Genomic DNA, 23,322 nt, shown 5'->3' with positions numbered 1-23,322 from the left:
CCGTCTTGATTTAGTAGGACATGTCCTGATTTTGAGATTTAATTGTGGTGTCCTGATTTATTTTCTATATATCAAATTTTGTCCTGCTTTTTCTGCTTGCCGAACATCATGAAATTTTAAAGATAATTATCATTCTGTCACTATCACAGAATGAAAGAGATTTTCGAAACTGATTATTCATTTCTGGACAAATTGTAACAATCATGAAAAAATTTTCCCATCGTCGTGTAATATTTGGATACATCGCGAGAAGGTTTTCCCTTATTTGCATGCCATCTTTTTGAAACTCAAAAATGTATCGAATTGAAGATGCTCTCAAAAGGCACATATCAGTGGAGATAATATTAATAGGCCGAAACTTTAATCTCGTACTTCGCATAATAGCTCAAACAACCATGAGCTTTTAGAGAGATCCTTAAGGAATGCTTCTCTGAATCATAAGATCTCTGTCAAAAACTTTGATTATTAGCAAGAACCTTCATGGTTTTCTGGCGAGATCCTTGGCAAATTCTTACGAAATCCTAATGGAAATATTACGAAAGCTTTTTTTTATGAAGAGAATTACCGCTTTTTTTTAAATTCCTAACAAGATTCTAAGCCAATTGTTTGTAAAACCATGATTTGAGGAATCATAGCGGCATATTATTGCATCTTCAATATATCTCCGAAAATGTTTGAGTGGATTTTTAATATGTTGTTTTCTTAGGTTACACTGCGGAACACGATTTTGTCTTAAGCTCCAACATGCCATTATTAACTTAATTAAGGGTTGCTGAATCCATTGCCGTTTTCAGAAACATCATAGCACGTCTAGTTTTGGAGATATTGGCTGTTGAAAATGCAAAATTTGACTATTTAAGCCAATTTGCATGCAAGTTTGCCATCTTGTATGGCTATCTTGTATGACAAATCCTATAAAATTACATACAATTGTGAAAATTCAAGCCACATTTGTTTCCTAATATGTTTAACTTGTTTCTGTTGTTTTATATCTATTTGATGAACACTTACCTGCTACTCACACAGGAAACTTCGAACCTTATTTTGTATGATTCCAAACACGATCCATACTACAGTATTTCAGGCATGGGGAATACTGTCAAAATGCTTTTCTATTCCCCGTCCAATTTATATCAAGTAAAAAGCACGACCAACTAATTCACAACTCACAGCGTACAAACAAATGAAAATACAATGTATAATTATCTGTTAAGATGTATCCACAAACTTAGCACGCCACGATGCACCAAACAGAGATATGTTATATGATAGTAAACGTGCATCGCCTCAGATCCCCCTGCTGGACGGGAAAACGTTAGCTGTTGAAAGGAAACAGTAGTGAAGGTTTCAGATATTCCAACCATACCCAAATGTAGAAAAAAGAAACAGAAAATTTTAGAAATATCTGCACAAACAAAAAATTGCACTCTTATGTGCACTAGGTTCGATGATAAAGATAGCTTGTGTAGTGTTGAGCGTAAATTTCCATAGAGCACATACCTAGTAACGGTAACATTATTAGAGCACCCGTACCAAGTTTGCGAATATACGCATTAAGATGTATACATAAGCTGAGCCAATTAACACTGAGATAAGGTTAGATGAATAAATCCCGGTTAAAACAAGATATGACATATTAGCATCTTAAGTGCCTCATAATAAAAAAAATGCTTCGAATTATTTAAAAAAAAAGTTTATCCGCGTTTCGTTTGAAGATGTATAACAAATGTTCTAAAGTTGCCTTTTGAGTTTTCGTTTCGTAGAGCTGAAAACTTTAGTACTCTATTACAAATATAGAAAGTGTGGATTTAAGTTTAACATTGGCTAGCCGTCAATGGCTACATATGCTTAATAATAAATTTGACAAGCATTTTAATTCCAATAAAAAATTACTTCGTCACGGAACTTCAATTGTACATATTGAAAACAAACAAAATATACTTAATTGTGATATCGGAGGCGAATTAACAAATTAAGCAACACTATCACTGATACGACGCGAGGATAGGGCTTATCTACTGTTAGACACACAAAATACGAAAAAATGATATACCGTGACTTGCAACACATTGTAACTTACAACTGAATTTCGCTATAAAACACAAATTTCAAAAGAAAATTCGTTTCAAATCCGTGCTTCAATACGTTTGACTTACAATTCAAGTAAGAGTCACGATTAAAGCTGTTATCATAAATATTTTTATACATTAAACATGATTCATTTGATTTACTTGAAACTGATGCTTGATGAAGGTTCGAAATCGTGACTTAAAACCATGGGATAAATTTAATATACAAAAGTAATACTCTACCTGGTGTTTCTGTAACTAATAACTGATAATACGACGAATTTTATTTTACGAAATTGTAGCAACAAGTTTTTAATAACAATATTTTTAATAAAAATGTACCTATGCGGGGTGACTTGCAACACTTTATTTCCAAGCAATTTAGAGTTTTATAAAAGTGAAAAACTTTTGTGTTAGGTCTACTTTATAATCAAAAGAGTAATAATTCATCAATCAGCAACAAACACTCATTAAAAATATTATTCAGTTAAGGTATTCGACCTTGATGATTTAACACATCTTTTTCCCATACAAAAGTAGCTCAATTATTTTCTTACAAAAAGTTATTCAAAATGCTGTTGTACTGTTTCCAATGCTTTAAATACATGAATAACAATACTTAACAAGTGTGACAAATAAAAAATACCAACATTTTGTTGGCAAAAAGTAAATTAGCATTGAGTGTTGCAAGTCACCCCGCATAAGGACATTTAAAAAAATTCACCTTTTTGATGACTTTTGATATGATAAAATAATTCGATTCAATCTTCTGTCATCCCATTCTGTAGGTGGGCCGGCCATTAAAAGTTCTAAAAGGAATTCATATTTTTATATAATGTTTAGATCATGGTTTTGGTTGATTGAAGTTGAAAAGTGTTGCAAGTCACCCCGTTTGACGGTAGATAATTATGTTCACCATAAGAAAAATCATGCGCTAATAAAAACTCTCACAATTGATAGCAAAAAAAACAGTAATTAGTTTTGTACGATTCACGCCGTCAGCTACTATTTTGTAAGACATCAAATTGTAAGTAACACTGGATAAACGTGACAATTACTACAATAATGAAAACTCAAAACGGATTTGCATAATACGACACTTTATTTCGTTTCGATCTAGACTGAAAGAACCACCATCATGGGCTTGTCGAATCAATTTCCAACAATGAAACTCAGATAAAACCTAAGATCAGTCGAATATAAAATTTTGAAAAATCATAATGTACAAAAACCATTCGAAAAAAAATCTGTAGGTGCGGAAATACTTTTGGTTCACTCGTCCTACAAGTCTACATTCTTCAGATTGGATCCGGATGCCAACGGTAGATCCACATCCGGGACGAAAGTTCCGATGACGCGAACATTTTTCTGCCGCTCCTCCAGTTTGGACATTTCCAGCTTGAGCTTGTGTAGGATGGCATAGTTTGGTTGGTTGATGGCCGCCTTGCTCTGCAGAACGGTGATTTCCTGTTCCTCCTGTTTCTTTTCCTTGTAGGACTTGATCGAATGGTTTGCCGTAAAGTCGAAGCAGCGAGCCCCACGTTTTGATGTGCGGATGTAGGATCTGGAAAGATAATGAAGGTTTTCGTAAAAAAGTCCTAGGGTAGAAGCACAGGTTTTGGCCATAGCGTTAATTGTAGCCATAGTGAATTGTACACCGTTTCACACAGAAAATAACCATGAAGTATTTCGCATGAGAGAGCTCAGAAGCGCAACCAAAAATTGGTTCTGGGAGTGGTTTGTAGACTTGAAGATAATGCTATTAGAGCAGGTATTTTTGATATAATAAAACAACTTGAAGAAATCAACTAAACTCTTATAACTTGTACGCTCAGGAAAAATGGATCGAACAAGATTACGATACAATGACGTGATGCCATTCAATCGTCCAACCAAAAAAAAAATTATATATCTCCAAAAAACATCGACCCTATGGGAACGGCTTGGCGTGTTGTGCGAATAGGGGACGTTAGCCACAAGGAAGGACGTTTCAAGTAATACTGTTTCATATGGTATGCCCTCTTCAACATACAATCCAATTTCTCTCGCCGTTTCCTTACGGTAACTTTCCATCTAGTATTCATTGCATTCTTCTCCATGCTCCCTCTTACTCCGAGGAAATTAGGCCGCTAGGTTGGCGGTGATATGGACCGATGCACGAGTTCACTATCTGACGTTTGAGCGGTACCGTGTTATTTACGTGACCATAGCAACGAATGAATTCGGCACCGCTCAAACGTCAAATTAGTGAAGTCGCGCATTGGTCCATGGACCAGTGCACGAGTTCACTATCTGACGTTTGAGCGGTGCCGTGTTATTTATTGTGACCATGGCAACGAGTGAATTCGGCACCGCTCAAACGTCAAATTAGTGAACTCGTGCATCGGTCCATTGATCATGGTTGCTAAGTATCCTTTGTTTGGTTTTGTTACCGCAATGGACCAATGCACGAGTTCACTAATTTGACGTTTTAGCGGTGCCGAATTCATTCGTTGCCATAGTCACGTAAATAACACGGCACCGCTCAAACGTCAAATAGTGAACTCGTGCATCGGTCCATTGGAGCTCCGTTGGACAAGATTTGCACCTCAAACGCGAACAGCAATATTAGTTACGGCGCTAGGGGACTTCCGTAAAATTCTTACGGAAATCTTTCTGAGATTATTATATGTAGTTATCTATCTGATCGATTTATGATTCTTCCAAATATCTAGATTTGTGCTCTTGAAAATTCGAAGTTTGGCTTCGATGCATCTTCACCTTAAAATAAACTGGGATTTTTCTGTATATCTTTTGAAGATTCTTCCAGAAATCTTTCGGGGATACTTACGAAAATTCCTCAAGATTTCTTCTGAAAATTCATCCGAAATTATTATATGATTTCCTATGATATTTTCCCAGTGATCCTTCAGTAGTTATTTGTGAATCTCCTTCGGACTTTTTCGAATATCCCTTCTGTGATTTTTCCAGAGACTCGTCTTGGATTATTCCGATTCATCTGGGATTCTCTCGGAAATTCGCCTAAAGCTAAGTATGCTGTTCCGCTCAAGAAAAGTAAAGAAATTCCTTGACTGAATGGTCAAGAAATTTCCTACAGAGAGCCCCCTTTGAAATGACATTTCTCCTCAATTGCGTACTGCGATCAGAAAAATGAGATTTTCTGAACCATTTCTGGTAAAAAAATTTCCACGCATCGAAATAGCGCAATTACTTTTCTTGTCAAACCAGCCTTAAGACTATAATAAAAAATCTATTCTTGCACTGCTAGATTCTTCCATTCAAATTCTTCCAAAACTTCCTCTACAATTATATTGTAAATCCCTATGGAATCCCTGTGGAATACTTCACGAAATCCTGTTAAAAAACTTAGATTTCTCTCGGGATTTATTTGAAAATCATTTTATAGAAATCTGTCCGAAATTTTTCGGGAAATTTATCTGAAATTCATCCGAAAATTCCTCTGAGATTGTTTTGAACTCCTCTTTACACTTTTCTCCTTCTTTAATTCTAACGGAAATCCTTATTTATTGTTTCCAGAAATCTTCCTGAGATAAATTCGAATATCCGTTTGGATTTTTTCGGAAATCTCCTATGGTTCATGAAAAATTCTAAGATTCGTTGAAAAAACAGAACCCTCTTATATTCTCTATGTGACTGTTCTGGCAGCACTGCCGCGTCGATGAGGCGTGAGAAGGTGAGCACTCGTTGACAGCGACAGGTGAGATTGAAAGAGAAGAAGAGATGACAGATGTGGTAGGAACTGTCATCGGTAAGAATGTAAATAAAAACAAATTAGAGTTAGAAGTTTTACAAAGGTGTGAAAACATAGTTGAGCGGGAAAGTGAAAACTGTTACAGTTATCAAAAGTTGTTTAGGAGAAAGGTTCAGAGAAGTTTTGCCGAATCGGTTATAAACGTGCAGTCACGGAAAACAGTAAGTTTGTTAATTTTTTAGAAAGAGAACGAGAAAAACAAAATTTGTAAATCACCATTTAGCAACCACCATACGGAAACGGACATTAGACGATACGATCAGTTAGACGGTAAAGAATTCAACAGACCACAAGACGGACAGGTAAAAGACAATCGTTACTGTGAATACAACAAACTAGAATGTTAATTTATAACAGATAAAGGACGAAAGACGTTGACCACAAACAACAGCCGGTTAAGTGAATAGTACCACCGGAAAACTGTAAGTGGTTAGTGATTAGGGTGGACCAGAAAATACTATATTACATAATTATAATTTGATAGGAATTTGTGCGAAGGACGCAGCATTTTTCGGAAAGGGAGAAAGGAAGCCTAATTGTGAAGGCAAACTAAAATTGTAAGAGGTCTCATTTATCATAAATGTTAAATCCTAAATTTGTGTAAATACTAAAATGAAAATTTATTATTTGGAATTGCAGTTTGATCTGCCTGAAATAAAACGGGCTGATTTACAGAAATTGTTTGTGCCGTCAACTTGATCCGAACAAAATCAAAAATTTTATATCGGATTCTTCGAGATGGCTTCCTCACCTTCCAAGAACGAGCTATGTTTGTTCTGCTCGATGTCGGAGTCAATGGGTGATATGAATAAAAAAACGTTGAACTTTACTACATGTAGCATCTACTCAAAAACAAAATCCACAAAGTTTACTACACTTTGGTATGAATAAAAAACTTTCGAACATGTAGTACTTACTACTTTCGAACATGAGCAGTGACTGAAGCTGCACGTTAAGAAATTTCCATTCAGGGTGCAGAGTGATTCTGCACGTAAAGAACAATCTATTCAGAGTGACGCTTAAAATCAATACAATCATGCATATGGCGGAAATGTATGGAATCTAATCGATTACGCGACAATTTGCACAAATCATGAAGGTGCTGTAATTTGACAAGATTTGTAATGTAATTTTGCGATTAGTCTGGTATTCTCTTTATGTCTATGATTTTATGATGATGGTACATCAAGAATTTTCTGAGTGGTTTTCGGTCTTCGCCAACCCCAGCGATTGATGTTTTTTTTATATTAGCTTAACATCTATGAAGAGATCTTGAGACTACAGCTATCAAATTAGGAATTACATATTTTCTAGCACCAATACTGAGAATATAATTTAGAGAGGTAGAATTTTGATGCTCCCCGTGTGTTTTTTTAACAGCATGTTGAATTCCGGAAGTTCTAAATGTTTCTGTGATATTCTCGCTATTTTGGTGGGGTTTCTGATAGTATCCTTGGAATTTTTAGAACTTAGAACGTAGAGATTTTAATGGGAATTGTAATGATTCCATTGGTAGTCGTAAGAATTCAATGAGGATCTCTCCTAAAAATCCCAGGGTTCCCTTTGAAATTATTAAAATTCTTATCGATTTCACAAAAAATCCCAATTGAAATCTATAAAATATTTACCGACATTCAAAAAGGTTTATATTAAAGCTTTGCTTTGAAATTCCAAACGGAACTGGAGATCAACGGAAATCTTAAAGGTTTTTACAATAATTAAAAGATTGTATTCAGAATTACAAATATTCCACACAATAATTCGCAGGAATCCCACCGCAATCTTCATAGATGCTTACAGAATAACGTCTCAAAGATACCCACAGAATTCTAAGAGATTAATATCCGGAATCCCCCAATTCCCACCCAATTCTAGAGTTTTTACCAAGATTTCTAATTTTCCGCAATATTCCTAGAATGGTATTTAAACTTCCAGAATTATCATAAAAAAAATCCGACATCCCTATCGGAATCCCAATGTTCCTACAGGAATTCCGGAATGTCAAAGGAAATCTGAGAATCTGAAGATGTCAGAAATTTACACGTAAAATTCAGAATTACATTATTAAATAACTGAATTTCTACCGACATCCTAAAATTCCTAGAAAATAACATGGATTATCGTAATGCCAGAGTTTACACGGATATTCAAATTGCTACTGCCAGTAATCTTACCGGAATCTCAGAATTGGCGGGGCGAATGTTTCGTCACCTCAGAACTCCTAAGCAAAACTCAAAATACCTCCGAAATATCAAAACTCATATCGTTTTTCCATGATTTTTACTCAAAAGTAAATTATTCCATTCAAATTTCGCAATCTCAAAGCATGAGTAGCAACCTCTTAAGCCTAACTACCAGTAGCTTTGTAGTAAATGCTACCTTTATTCATAGCAACGCGTTGTTTTGTAGTATGTTCGAAAGGTGTTGAAAGAAAAATTACACAAACATATTCCACTCTTGTTCCACATATAGCGTTTACTACCGAGATTGTAGTAAACTCAACTTTACTACATTTTATTCATACGGGCCCCAATTGTCTGAGGACGTTGACTGGGTCCAATGTGGGAAGTGTAAACACTGGGCCCATTTTTCGTGCGCTTGGTGTTGACCAAGGGATTATCAATAGTCATTGGCTTTGGCCCACAGTGTGTCCCTAGTAGTGTTCAACAGCTGAGAGTTCCCTGATGCGACCGACAAGAAGAGGAGTAAGAAGTCCGGCAAGAAAAGCGATGGAGGTCCAGGGAGTTGGTTCCGACGTTGATCCAGTTGAGAAGCAGTTGGAAGAGGAACAACTAGCCAAGGAGAAGGCCTTCGCGAAGCAGATGGCGGCGCGGAAGAAGTTACTTTGCCTCGGCAGAAGGCGTGGAAGGAAGAGCCAGCTGAAGCAAGAACGGGAGATGCGTGAGCTGGAACTCCAGGTTCAACGCGAGATGGAGGAGCAGCAGTTGCAGCACGAGCAAGAAATGCTAGATGCTCAACTGGCTGCGGAGAGGGATTTTGTGAGGAAGCGGGATGCGATCCGGAAGCAGTTTGCTAGCAGCGTTAATAGGGTCAACGCGTTGAAGGACCAAGAAGGCGCTATTGGTGGAGCTTCGGCAGACAATCCGAAGCAGAAAGTGCACGAGTGGCTGGACGAGCAGACAGAGATTAGCAAAATTGCCGTCGGCCGCTGATTTTCGGGGAGCGTACCCCAAAGGCGATCCGCTGCGAGCGGAGTCAAAGAAAGTCGAAGAAGCCGAAACTGATGAAGAAGGTGCGGGAAGTGGTCGAGACCGATTCGGAATCAAAGCGACGAAGAAGAAAGCAGCGATTCGTCGGAGGATCGAGTGAGAAGTAGCCGTCGTAGCAACAAAGCCGGCAACGGGCCGGGGCGAAGCGTTGGTCGAAGCTCGAGATGTAGCGAAGTTGGCGATAGGTCGGAGCGAGCCGTCGGCCGAATTACGAGAGAGCAGCTGGCCGCTCGAAAAGCGGTGTCGCAGCACCTTCCGAAGTTTCGTGGAGAAGCGGAAGTTTGGCCGCTATTTATCAGCAGCTTCGAACACACTACAGCGGCGTGTGGATTCACGAACTTGGAAAATTTGAAGCGGCTGCAGGACTGTCTGCAAGGAGACGCGCTCGAGGCAGTCAGGAGCCGATTAGTTCTGCCAGATTCAGTTCCGGATGTTATTCGGGACCTTCGAAGCCTGTTCGGGAAGCCCGAGAAGCTGTTGAAGACGCTGCTGACGAAGGTGAAGAGCGCTCCAGCGCCGAGAGCTGATCGGCTGGAGACGTTTATAAATTTTGGTATCACGGTGAAGCAACTGTGCGACCATTTGGAAGCTGCACGACTGACCGACCACCTCAGTAACCGGATGCTGGTGTAGGAGTTAGTAGACAAGCTGCCGCCAAGCTACAAGCTGGACTGGGTCCGGTACAAGCGGGGCAGAGTGGACAGTCCGCTGAGGATGTTCACGAACTTTGCCACTGACATTGTGTCCGACGTCTCCGAAGTGGCGGAATTCACCACACTGTCGATGAACGACCGGGTGCGGCCTGGGAAGGAGAATAATCGGAAGAAGGAGTTCGTGCATGTGCACGAGTCTGAGCCGAAGCGAAATGAAGTGAATCGTAACGAGGTGGCCAGCCGGCTTGCTGGAATTTGCAGGCGAACCGATCATCTGATTCGGAACTGCGAGGAATTCAGGCGAATGAACATCGCAGAGCGTCTACGACAAGTCGAGAGGCAGAAACTCTGCGGAGTCTGCCTCAACAAGCACAATGGAAATCGTTGTCCATCCAAAATTCGGTGTGTGATGCGAAATTGTCAAGGAGCTCATCATCCTCTTCTGCACCGGGTAGAAGAATCAGTGCAGCTGCAGAAAGCGAAATCGGACTGCACGGTGATTTTCCGGATGATGCCGGTAACGCTCTACGTCGGCAAGCGACAGTACGATACCGTCGCATTCCTGGACGAAAGGATCGTCGGCGACTTTGGTGGACGACGTGGTCGCAAAACGGCTGAAGGCAGAAGGGACGCTCGAGCCGTTGATCGTCACGTGGACCGGAAACATCAACCGGTTTGAGAACGAGTCTCGCAGTGTCGAAATGATGATGTCGGCGAAGGGTTCGAGAGAGAAGTTTCCGCTGTTCAACACGCGAACGGTGTCTGAGCTGCAGCTTCCGAAGCAGAATGTTCGGTACGCAGAAGTGGTGCAGCGATACAAGCATCTCGCAGGGGTGCCTACAAAGGACTTTCCGTACGGGGTATCAACGATTCTCATCGGGTTGGACAACCTTCATTTGTTCGCTCCGTTGGAGTCACGTGTCGGGAAACCGAACGAACCAATCGCTGTACGATCGAAGATGGGCTGGACGATCTACGGTTCCGAGAAGCGAAAGCCCACGGTGCAGACGTACTTGAATCTACACTCCGTCACACCGGTGAGCAACCAGGAGCTTCACGACCTGATGCGGCACCAGTACGTGTTAGACGAAACAGCGTGTTCGTCGTTCGCTGTTCCAGAACTGGCGGAAGAGAAGCGGGCTCGAGAAATCCTTGAGACGACGACAAAGCGGATAGGCGATCGTTTCGAAACGGGATTGCTGTGGCGCAAGGACGAGAGAAGATTTCCCGACAGCTACCAAATGGCCGTTCGACGGATGAAAGCCCTCGACCGTAAACTGGAACGCAGTCCAGCGCTGAAGGAGAACGTGTGTCGGCAAATTGAGGAGTACCAGATGAAGGGGTATGCACACAAAGTAACCGACGCCGAGTTAACGGAGACGCCACCAAGCTGCTGTGTGGTATCTGCCGCTGAATGTTGTGGTTAATCCACGGAAACCGGGCAAGGTACGCCTAGTCTGGGATGCTGCAGCGCCGGTGAATGGGGTCTCCCTGAATTCGGAGTTGCCTCAAGGGTCCTGATATGCTAGTTCTCCTCCGCGGGTAATTTGCAATTCCGAAAGCGTCCGGTCCGCCTTTGGTGGGGACATACAGGAGAATGTACCACCAAATCCGCATCAGAACGGAGGATAAGCAGGCGCAGCGGTTCATTTTCCGAGGCAACAGCGACGATGCTCCGCAGGTGTACGTTATGGACGTAGCGACTTTCGGCTCCACGTGCTCGCCCAGTTCAGTTAGCGTTGCTCACCTGTTTGACTTCAACATGCCTGTCTCTGCAGTACAGCAACGATTTTTCGTCGCATTTCCGCACTAATCAAGCTGACCAGTGATTTGTTTTTGTATGTGTACTAAGTTAGTTTTTGTTGTTTTACCACTGTAGTTGTTTATTGTTTAGTTCATTCTTGTTTACTCCAATGCAGATTTTTTTTATATACTTCATTAAGACATAAGTCAGATGGAGATTGTTATTATTAATAAATAAATAAATAAATACTAGGTGAGCACAGTTCGTGAAGAACTTGAACGCCGAGCAGTTTTCGGATCAGTATCCGGAGGCCTACGGTAGCGATCGTCAAGCGGCATTACGTCGACGACTACTATGACAGCAATGGACACAGTGGAAGAAGCGGTTCAGCGAGCGAAACGAGGTGAAATATATCACTCCCGCGGAGGTTTCCCATATCAGGAACTGGGTGTCCAATTCAGGCGCGTGTTCCTGGAGACCTGAAGAGCGGAGTAGCGAGTCGTCGGTGCATTTCAACCTGACAAGAGTACGATACGAGCGTGTGCTGGGAATCGTAATGGGGATTACGGTTTGAAGACGTTTTCTGCTTCGCCCAGCGCATCGAAGTCGGAGTACGCTGAAGTCCTTAGCTGTGATATACGTCCGACGAGCGAATCGTGCTTTAGCATCGTGATGGCGCAGTTTGATCCGTGGGGTACCTAGCGCCTGCCACCATCCTAGGAAAGATGCTGATTCAGGACCTCTGGCGGACAAGGGTGTCAATGGGGACGAAGTGGTGGATGAAGCATCGTTCGGCAAGTGGAAACGGTGGACGGACATTCTGGCAGACGTTCGAGCTTTCAAGCTGCGCGATCGGAAGAGGTCTAGGATGTGCAGTTGTATATATTTGCGGATGCGAGCGAGACGGCGTATGGATGCGTGGCGTACTTTCGAACCGTAGTACGTGGTGAGATGATGTGTGCGCTCGTGATGAGTCGAGCGAAGGTGGCACCGTTGAAGCAGCTGTCGATTCCGCGCCTGGAACTTTCTGGCAGCTGTGCTCGGCGCACGGATGTCACAGACGTTGGCATTACTCGCTGCGAAAACCACAATTTCCACATAACGAAGGTGGTCTTTTGGATCGACGCAGAGGTGGTGCTTTCGTGGATTCGGTCCGATCAACGCCGCTACAAGCAGTTCGTCGGTTTTCGCATCGGAGAGATCCTGAGTCTAATGAGGCTGGCAGACTGGCGGAATGGGTGCCGACGAAGTTTAACGTGGCTGATCAGCTGACGAAGTGGGGTAAGAACCCGGAAATAGACCCGAACAGCGTGTGGGTACGAGGACAGCAGTTCCTGTACGAGAGGGAGGAGGAATGGCCGAAGAAGAGTTTGCCACCGGCGAACACGACAGAGGAGTTACGGGTTCACCTGCTACTGCACGATGTGAAGGTTCCAGCGGTACTAATGGACGCGAGCCGATTCTCGAAGTGGACGGTCCTGGTTCGAACGATGGCGTGTGTGATCCGATTCGTTTCGAATTGCAGGCGGAAAATGGAGAGGCTGGCCGATTGAGACGCTGCGAGCAACGAGAAGTCAGCTGAAGGTGCTGATACCAAACGCGGGAGGTTCAGTTCGCGTGCCACTGAAGCAAGACGAGTATGAGATAGCGGAGCGCTGCTTGCTGAGGATTGCGCAGTCGGAGAGCTTCGTCGACGAAACTGAAGGTGTTGTCGAGGAACAAAATTCGACCGGCGAGCCAGTGGATGACGATCGAGAAGTCCAGTCCGCTGTACAAGCTGACTCCGCTAGTTGACGAGCATGGCCTGATTCGAATTGGAAGGGCGAGTGGAGCGTGCGGAGTTTCTACCGTTCGACTTGCGGTTTCCGGTGATTCTTCCGGATGACCACCGGATCACGAGGCTGATAGTTCAGCACTACCACTAGAGGAGCGGCCACGGATACCGCCAGGCGTTGAAGAACGAGCTGCGACAGCTGTACTACATTCCCTATGTAGACGCAGTGGTGAGAAAGGTGTCAGCATCCTGCATGTGGTGCAAGGTGCATCGTTGTCGCCCTGAAATTCCGAGGATGGCCCCGCTTCCAGTGCAGCAAGTAATGCCAAATCTACGTGCATTCAGCTATCGTCGGCGTAGATTATCTGGGACCGTACGAATGTGACAGTAGGACGTAGGACAGAAAAGAGGTGGATCGCGCTGTTTTACCTGCATGGTGACACGCGCAGTACATTTGGAGGTGGCGCACGGGCTGACAACGAAGTCGTGTTTGATGGCGATACACCGGTTCATCGGCCGTCGGGGCTGGCCAATCGAGTTCTTCTCGGACAACGGGACGAATCTGCGAGGAGCCAGCAAGGAAGTAGTGGAGGCTGCGCAGGGCATCAGAGATGACTGCGCAGACCTATTAACGAACGCGAGAACGAAGTGGACGTTCAACTCTCCGGCCGCACCGCACATGGGAGGCGTCTGGGAGCGGTTGGTCCGCTCAAGTGAAGGAAGCGCTTCGGGCGCTCGACGATGGAAGACGGTTGACCGACGAGATTCTGGCAGACGGCCATCGTTGAAGCGGAGGACATCAATCAACTCCCGTCCGCTGACGTACGTGTCACAGCAGTCCGACGAAGCACAAGCACTCACTCCGAATCATTTTCTGAGGAGTGTTTCGCCGAATCAGCCATGCGTGGCACTACCACCTCCCCATCCAGCGGTGGCCTTGCGGGACGCGTTCCAGCGTTCACAACAGTTGGCTAGCGTGATGTGGGAAAGGTGGATAAAAGAGTATGTGCCTTCGTTGAACCAGAGGAACGAAATGGTTCGGCGAAGTAAGACCGCTACGAGCAGGAGATTTGGTATACGTAGTCGAAGGTGCCAACCGGAAGTGCTGGGTCCGTGGAGTAGTGGAGGAAGCCATCAAATCTGGCGACGGAAGGGTCCGTCAAGCGTGGGTGCGTACCAGCACTGGAAGGTACAAGCGAGCGACAGTGAAGCTGGCCAGAATGGAGATAGAGGAAGGTAACCCTGAGCCGGATGTGGCTTCCGGGACAGCGTTACGGGCCGGGGAATGTTCTGGCAGCACTGCCGCGTCGATGAGGCGTGAGAAGGTGAGGCGCTCGTTGACAGCGACAGGTGAGATTGAAAAGAGAAGAAGAGATGACAGATGTGGTAGGAACTGTCATCGGTAAGAATGTAAATAAAAACAAATTAGAGTTAGAAGTTTTACAAAGGTGTGAAAACATAGTTGAGCGGGAAGTTGAAAACTGTTACAGTTATCAAAAGTTGTTTAGGAGAAAGGTTCAGAGAAGTTTTGCCGAATCGGTTATAAACGTGCAGTCACGGAAAAACAGTAAGTTTGTTAATTTTTTAGAAAGAGAACGAGAAAAAACAAAATTTGTAAATCACCATTTAGCAACCACCATACGGAAACGGACATTAGACGATACGATCAGTTAGACGGTAAAGAATTCAACCAGACCACAAGACGGACAGGTAAAAGACAATCGTTACTGTGAATACAACAAACTAGAATGTTAATTTAATAACAGATAAAGGACGAAAGACGTTGACCACAAACAACAGCCGGTTAAGTGAATAGTACCACCGGAAAACTGTAAGTGGTTAGTGATTAGGGTGGACCAGAAAATACTATATTACATAATTATAATTTGATAGGAAATTTGTGCGAAGGACGCAGCATTTTTCGGAAAGGGAGAAAGGAAGCCTAATTGTGAAGGCAAACTAAAATTGTAAGTTTTCCTCATTTATCATAAATGTTAAATCCTAAATTTGTGTAAATACGAAAAAGAAAATTTATTATTTGGAATTGCAGTTTGATCTGCCTGAAATAAAACGGGCTGATTTACAGAAATTGTTTGTGCCGTCACTTGATCCGAACAGTGACTCTTATGAAAATTCAACCGAAGTGTTCTTGATTTTTCGTGAATTCTCAGTTGATTTCCTGGGATATTTCTAAAATCTTGGGTGGAATCTTCAGAAAATCCCTCAAGAAAACTTCCGGACAATCCTCTGGGACTCTTAAAAAAATACCTCTCAGATTCTTTCGGATTTTTTTCTGAGAATCTCCTGAAAATTAAAAATAGTTCTCATACATAGTTCCCCGGGAATTCCTTTTGGATTCTTCCGTAAAATCTGTAGTTCTTCTGGACATCTCCCTGGAATTATTCTTGAAAATATTCATGAAATTCTTGTGATGTCGGTGAATTTCCTGAAGATTTTAAGAGATTCTTGCGAAATAACATCTTTGGATTAACTTTCAGTAATTTATCTGTGATTCTTTCTTTGTTTTTTTTTTTTTTTTTTTTTTTGAAAAAGGTAGATTTTTTTCCGAAGAATCCAATTGGTATTTCTGAAAAAAAAAAGAGAATGATTTACGATAGAATCTTCAAGAATCAGGTAGAATGTCCTTGAATGATATCCGGAAAAATTCCACTCATTGTTTCCGGATGCATATCAGGAGGTTTTACGGAAGACTCCTAGCAAGGTTTCATGAAAAAAATCAGAAAAATGTCTGGAAGAATCTTCGAAAGATATTTTGATGGAAGGATATCCGATAGAAGAATTCCAAAAGAATCCTAGGGAAGATACTGGAAAAGAATATATCACAGAGTTTCTTTGAAAAAATCAGGCTGCTCCTGAATCCTAGAAGTAAAAAACTTCTAAAAAAACTAGTGGGAAGGATTTGCAGGAATCCTCGGAAAGATTTCCGAAAAGAATCCCAGAAGGTTTTCCAAAAAAAAATCCTGAAGAATTCAAACAGTATTTTAGCGGTCCCAGAAGTATTTCAACGATATTGGCGAAAAAATCACAGTGGCGTTCAAAAGAAATCCGAAAATATTCCCAAAGGATTTCCGAAAGCATGCTCAGATGATTTCCGGAAGAATCCCAGAGGGATTCTCGTAACATTCCCAGAAGTATTTCCGGAGAAATCCAGAATTATTTTCGGAGGAATTCCAGAAGAATTTCTAGTAATCCTCGAAAATTATCCGGAAGGATTGCATCAGGATTTTTGGTAGAATTTTCCATAGCATTTCCGAAAGAATTTCAACAATTTACAAGAATTTAATTTCCAAGAATTTTTAAAATAAATCCTTAAGGGGGCAGGACCCCGTCAATTTGATTTGATCAATTTGACAATTTAGTAGCAGTTCAAAATCATGAAAGTTTACATTAGAAATGTGTTCACTGTATTCTATCTCCAACCGAAACATAGTGAATACATTTCGTCGAAAAAAAATTTAGTTTTGAACAGAAAAATTGCTGTTGAAGCTTCGATGATGAATGATGATTACGAATGACGAAACGTTGAACGTTAAAAGATACACTTTACACTGACTTTTATGCCTTCCTTTTTTAGCTCTCCTTTGCAACGATCAGCACGATTCATCACGGGATGGATTGGTGAGCTCTGTCTGGTTATTGCAGATGAAACAACATATCGTGTAGCGCGACATCATCATGCCACCAAGATTGCAACTCATCGGGAAACGATAGGTTTGATTAACAATTGGTGATCTACCGCAAAGCTAAAATGCGTAGATTGTGCTCTTCTAGAATCCTAATTAAAATGTATAGTGGATAACTTTGAAAGAAAAATCATCACAATCTGACAAGATTTTCACAATTTAAAGCACAGGAAACCGTAAATATTCATTTCAATTTGAAAATCTTCGCAACCTAACCTCAATTTTGATCGCCAATTACTATAGCCTTGTGAAGAAACTTACGATTTGTGGAAGTTGAGTGGGACAAGAATTGTCAAAAATCGATGGGTCCTCAAAAACTGTTTTAATTAAAATTACCGAGGGTCATCTATTTGACCAACCGAATGCAGTTCCTGTAACTTATTCCCCTAAAGCTAATATTTCAAATTTTAACACAGATTAGATGCTCCAATTGACATTTTTTAAGAGAAATTGGGCCCAAATAGCCGAAGCGGTAAACACGCAGCTATTCAGCTGAGGGTCATGGGCTCGATCAAGTAAATGAGAGAGAGTATTGCATAGAGGGTATAGAGTATCTTCGACCTTGTCACACGATATACACCTGCAAAAATGATCAATTATTGGCAAAGAAGGTTCTCAGTCAATAAGTATGGAAGAACTTATAGGAATACTAAACCTTAAAATCTGTCATGTTAGTTGATCTCCGCAAAGAACATTAAAATCCACAGAACCAAGGCGGATTCAGAATGCTCATTCATAAATACACGTTCCATAAAACTGTCAGAAATGTTAGAAATATCCTGATTAAAAAAAACAATGACTCAAAATACCTAGACGATAAAAAAGCCCCTCCACTCACCTGTAAAATAGCCTGCGACGCTCGCTGTTTGCCATCGCGTTTGTTTTTGCAAACCACCGTGGCCGTGTGCTTTCCAACCGTCATCGTAAACTCGTTCTTCCGGTGCTTGCCCGCCTTCACGTCGTACTGGATCTGAACGTCCCCGAGGCCAAAATTCCTCTGCAGGCACGTTTGCAGAATGGCATGCGGCGAGGGTTCAGTCGTCTTGGCGCAGAATTCCGCCACCCTGGGATCTTCGATTTTGATCTCGTCGAATACGGACAGGTTCCGAGCCTCCGGTTGCTGTTCGGCAGCTCCGTTTTGGTCCTTTTTGGCGTCCTTGCTCGTGATTTTGTCCTTCATGTCGGGTATTAGAATTTCAAGCGTTTCGCGGGCTGCTTCGCTTTTGGCCTGCTTTTTGCTCGTACCATACCCCGTTCCGTACTTGAGTTCGTTGATGGAAACCGTTGCCGAGTAGGGCGTGGCCGCATTCTCAAGTTCTTTGAATTCGTAGCTCGGCTGCTTCCGGAGAGCATGCTGAACGTACTCGTGGAGAATACAGACATAGCTTTTTCCATTCGGGTTCATGATCCATTCCTTTTTGGGCCGAACATGAGTGGTGCCTTTTTCGACTTCGGTATGAAGCACAGGGAAGGTGATCAATTTGGTCCCATCGGGAAGCGTAGGCCTCTGCAAATTCTTCATGTGTTTACGGTGCTTGGTTAGCTTCCGTCGTGCAGCCCACGATTTAAAGCGCATCACACGAATGGTTTTAAATTTGAACAGCTTTTTACAGTACTCTTGGAACACATCGGCCGTTAGCGACTGGGCTTTAGGTTTTCATTTACAGTCTCGATTCGGGCAGTTACTTTTAAGGGAAGCATCTTTGCATTGGCTTGGGCCTCGGCCAACGTTGTCGTACTGGCAATCATTTTGCTCAGCTGAGGATTATGCATCTGCTTTTCTGTCTCTTGGTTCTCTTTGTCGTTGGAATTGGCATTATTTTGAGCCTCTTCGGCTGCTGCAGCGTTTGCTTCAATTTCTTTGCGAAGCTCGTCTTCTTTTCCAAAGCTTTTCTGTAATTCAAGCATGGTATGGCACTTAAAGGAATTTCATGTTTCTAAAACATTTTGAAGAAAGAATCATTAGGACATTGTAAAAAATATAATAAATTCTCCATCTTACCCTCACACTCCCTGGGCCCAAAAAGTACGGTCTTGATGCAGTACAAACTCTACTAGCGGTGTGCAAAAACAAAGGCATGCCACTAACGTGCGTCGCTTGAACCCAGCCTTCCGGAAGAACCTCGAAATGGTTTCGGCCTTTCTCTTCCAGCACCTCTTTGAATCGTTCTTCATAGGCTTTGGCTTTGGGACCGCTCGATTTCATGCCTTCCGGTAGATTTTCCTCAAGCAAGTTATCCAGCTCTTCAATGTCAACTCCAGAGCCTTCCGAGCTGTTTTCCGCACCATCGCCGTCGAATTGATCTTCTAAAAAGAGGAATTATAACTCTTGTTAACTCCAACGGTTCTATAATATTCCACAGAAAGCCATTGCATAGAATTCCGTTCCACAGAATTTCATTCTCCAGAATGCAATATTCCCCTGAAAAGTATACAACCAAGTTTTTTTTTTAATTTAATATTGTGAAACAGCTAAGTTAAAGAATAGTTAGGCATCAAACATTGATATCCAATCCTGGTATTTAATGCTTATAAAGTAATATTTTAAGTAATCAAACCAACTTGAAATCTGTTTGATATTCGGCCGAATTATATTTGATCCTGAATCATTTAAACCATTTTTTCAGCTTACTGCTTGTGTTAGCTTTTCGACAAATTACCTTAGCCAAATTGTCTGAAAGTCGGCGGTAAGATGCACTTTAGTTTGAGACATATCTTTGCAAAAAATGGACTCTTATGTTTTAAATAAAAGTTCTTGTCGAAGTGAAACAGGATATTCGGGCACACGGGTAATTTTTTTTTCGATAAAGATAATTATTTCTTAAAGTTCCATTGTTTGATGAATATTTATCGAAGTTTTTACGCGTACACGGCGTAAACTGGCTCGACCTAGAAACCATCATAACGCCCCCTTGAAACAACTTGATAACTCCAAATTCAAAATTTTATTATAGGCAACTTTGAACATTTCACCGTTTTTTAAGGTGGTGGTCTACCGCAGAGTATATAATTAAAATATAAACTATAGCCAATACTTTGAATAACAAGCTCAGATGCGTTAGATATTTGTTTTGAACTCAGAAAATCAAAATTTTAAGTTATCTATTTGTTGCGTTAGGGAAAACGATAATATAATTTTTGTTTTACGCACTATTTTCTAAGAAATGATATATTATGAAATATTTGCCTTATATAAAATGGACGAAGAGAAATCGATCGCTGCAGATACGCCTGTATTTGGTTAGCATTTTTTTAACTTCTTCGATACATTACGACCAGTGTTACTGCGCATAAAAATGTACGTATTTTCCGTCAATTTTGAATTAATTCACATATTTGCCCAAAGCTCCCTTAAGGTATTAATTTATAGATATATTCACGACTTTGTTTAATAATTTCTTTATGGATCTCCCATGGATTCGTTTAACACATCTTCAAGCAAGGATGGGAAATCAAGCGTGTGCTTGAATAAGGGCGTAAGTCGCATGATCGATTTCTCTTCATCGATCCTCTCTTCTGCGAATAAAGGTGACAAGACGCAAGTTTGTCAGTATTTTTTCAACTCAGGACGTAAGATTGCATTGCTGCCAAGCGGTCTGAAGTGGAAAAATGCTAACAAACCCGCATCTTATCACTTTTATTCACAGAAGAGAGGATCGATGAAGAGAAATCGATCATGCGACTTACGCCCTTATTCTAGCACACGCTTGAAATGTACTGTAGCAAACATTTACCACCTCGACATTCACATTTTTCTACACGACCATCAAAATCCAAAGCAAACCATGACCGTTCAAAACAAAAAACTGTCACGACTCTTCAAAACTGTAATCTTCTTCTTCGCAACGTTTTTTCAAACCCGAATGCGAAATGACTCGAGCACAGTGGTGACACGATTTTTCCGGTTTTCGGGGTTTTGCATTTTTGCTCGATAATGGCAGCATAAAGTTGGATTTGTTTATATGTATCGCAACGGTATGATTGTGCTCTTGCTATTGGCGCTAATAGATTTAAATTAGTTGAAAACACAAGCGAAATATTAGCGATTGAATTATTTTACATTTTTTTCAATCATTCACCTCGAGATGGCTGCCCGAAAACGGTCATAGTGGAGAGACAAAAACAGTCAAGCAGTGTGTGAACCGTTGTCAGCGCAACGCCTGAGGGCTATTGATGCTGCTGCTGCTTTGTGTTTTGCGTTGACTGGCAAAATCGATGTGGCAAATTGTGATCACAGTTCCTCAAGCCTAGCCTTCAAGAAACTTAACTAAGAGTTTGTCTAAGAAATACCCCAAAAATATTCCAGAGTTCTCAACTATGATTTTTTTTAGAATTCCTCCAAATGTTATTTTAGAAATTTCTTTAGAAAAGTCCTAAGTACTACAGGAATTCCTTCCCTACGATTATGTCCAAGATTCCCGTTTATGATATCTTCGAGAACTTGACCCAGCAATTTATCAAAAGATGTCAATGCATGTCTTGAATGTCTTCCAAACTTAATGCTCAGGATTTGTTTAAGGGGGCACGATCCGTCATTGATTTCGGGATTTTCAAAAAAGCAGTTTTTTTGCTAAAAATCAAGAAAAATTTACACGACAATGTGTTCACTGTATTCTATTTTCCAACCGAAACACAGCGAAAACATTTTCATCGAAGTAATTTTTAGATTTAAACGGAAAAACTGCTTTTGAAGTTTCAATGATGACGATTATTACGATGACGGAGCGTTTAACGTTAGGATTTAAATGAGAGATTTCTCATCAGGAATAAATCCTAGAGAATCTTCCTTATATTACTTCTAGAATTCTTCCTGAAATTTTTTGAGTAATTTCCAAGGCAGTCCTCGAAGAATTTATCCAGAAATTCTAGAATAATCAGAGCAAATTCTAAACCACAACCCCTAGGCATTTCTAAAAGAAGGTTATTAACGTACATAGTAGAAATAGCACAAATGAACGCTATGTAAAAACGAGTGCTGCAAATTATAATTAATAAATTGCACTTCTAAAATTAAATTAAGTCCACAAAATTACAACAGTTTGCTCAACAAACATTGGAAGACAGTATAGAATAAATAATTTTAGTAAAAACATTAGCGTAATTTTCTGATTTCTGATTCTCATTCATATATCAGTACTACTACTAAACCTATCTCCTATACCGCTACAACCTTCCTCACCAGATAGTGCAACATTGATTTTACACTAAATTATATTAGAAGATACTAGTTTTACAATAAAGCTAAGTATGCTGTTTCGCTCAAGAAAAGTAAAGAAATTCCTTGATTGAAAGGGTCAAGAAATTTCCTACAGAGAGCCCCCTTAGAAGTGACATTTCTTCTCAACTGCGTACTGCGATCAGAAAAATGTGACTTTCTTGACCATTTCTTGGGAGAAATTTTCCACGCATCGAGATAGGCGATTCCTTTTCTTGTCAGTAGCAAACCGGCCTTAAACAAGAATTTGTATCTAGCTTTTTACGCTCGCAATAAAATAATATGAAATAAAATATTTGACAGAAGCTGGCAACCACCACTGAACTGAAACTTGAAACATGTCCTCAGCATGCCTTGACAAACAGTTATTTTTTTTTCATTGTTTATTTTTCTATTAATCAAATGAAAACTTTGCTCCGATTTGCGGAAATAGTCATACAGTCGACTCTGCACATCTCGATATCTCTCCCTATGTCGATGATTTTTCCGGTCCTTTCATTCTGCATACAGTTTCACTCTCCATATCTCGATATCCTCATTATCTCCATATCCCCCTATCTCGATGTGATTTTCGATTCCGATTTTCTCTCCGTATGTTGATATGCTCATTATCAAAGGTTAATAGACTAGATTTTAGGAATTCAAAACAATTTGCGAAGACGAAATGACATCTATTTGTTTTTGATTTTCCTGGTAACGGAGTGATTTTCAATTCAGTGTAAAAAATTGTTCTAGATCTCGATCTCTCCCTATTTTGATGGTCCCTTCGATATCGAGATGTGGAGAGGCCACTGTAATTCGTTAATGAAGAAATCTCTTTTTATTTTAGAATTAAAAAAGTAGATTGACCATACCTCACAGCAACTTGAAAGCGAAGTATTTAAAAGACCTGGCTTAGCAGTTTGAATTTCGCAAGACCAAGGCTTATAAATTTGAAGAAAAAAAAATAAAATCTATCTATCTAAATCATGGGATGGAGCCTCATTAAATCATGTAACAAGTTTTGTCAGATTTACACAATCCTGGTAGGAATTTACGCAGCATGTCGTCGGGCCGTAATTCTCACTAAGTTCAGGGAATGGTTTTCTCATGTTTATGGATTTGAATAAAGTTCACAATTTTGAGAAATAAATATACTAATATTTTTCGTGTTACCTTTTA

At 41.1% G+C, this 23,322-nt stretch overlaps 1 protein-coding gene across 1 annotated transcript; it reads right to left on the bottom strand.

The window, feature by feature from the left end:
- Window positions 1–2,934: 2,934 nt before the first annotated feature.
- Window positions 2,935–19,263, bottom strand: LOC110681018 (microprocessor complex subunit DGCR8-like; the record flags this gene model as incomplete). Its single annotated transcript, XM_021856780.1, is given in 6 exon segments — window positions 2,935–3,581; window positions 3,583–3,633; window positions 17,785–18,593; window positions 18,596–18,769; window positions 18,772–18,883; window positions 18,949–19,263. Coding segments are annotated over 6 exon segments (1,692 nt in total), but the record flags the coding sequence as incomplete, so codon positions are not given.
- Between the last annotated feature and the right edge of the window lie 4,059 nt (window positions 19,264–23,322).

The sequence above is a fragment of the Aedes aegypti genome, unplaced genomic scaffold (genome assembly GCF_002204515.2).
Source record: "Aedes aegypti strain LVP_AGWG unplaced genomic scaffold, AaegL5.0 Primary Assembly AGWG_AaegL5_hic_scaff_234_PBJ_arrow, whole genome shotgun sequence".
NCBI lineage: Eukaryota > Metazoa > Arthropoda > Insecta > Diptera > Culicidae > Aedes > Aedes aegypti.
Note: the sequence above shows the minus strand (reverse complement) of the source record. Positions and strands in the feature narration are given on the sequence as shown.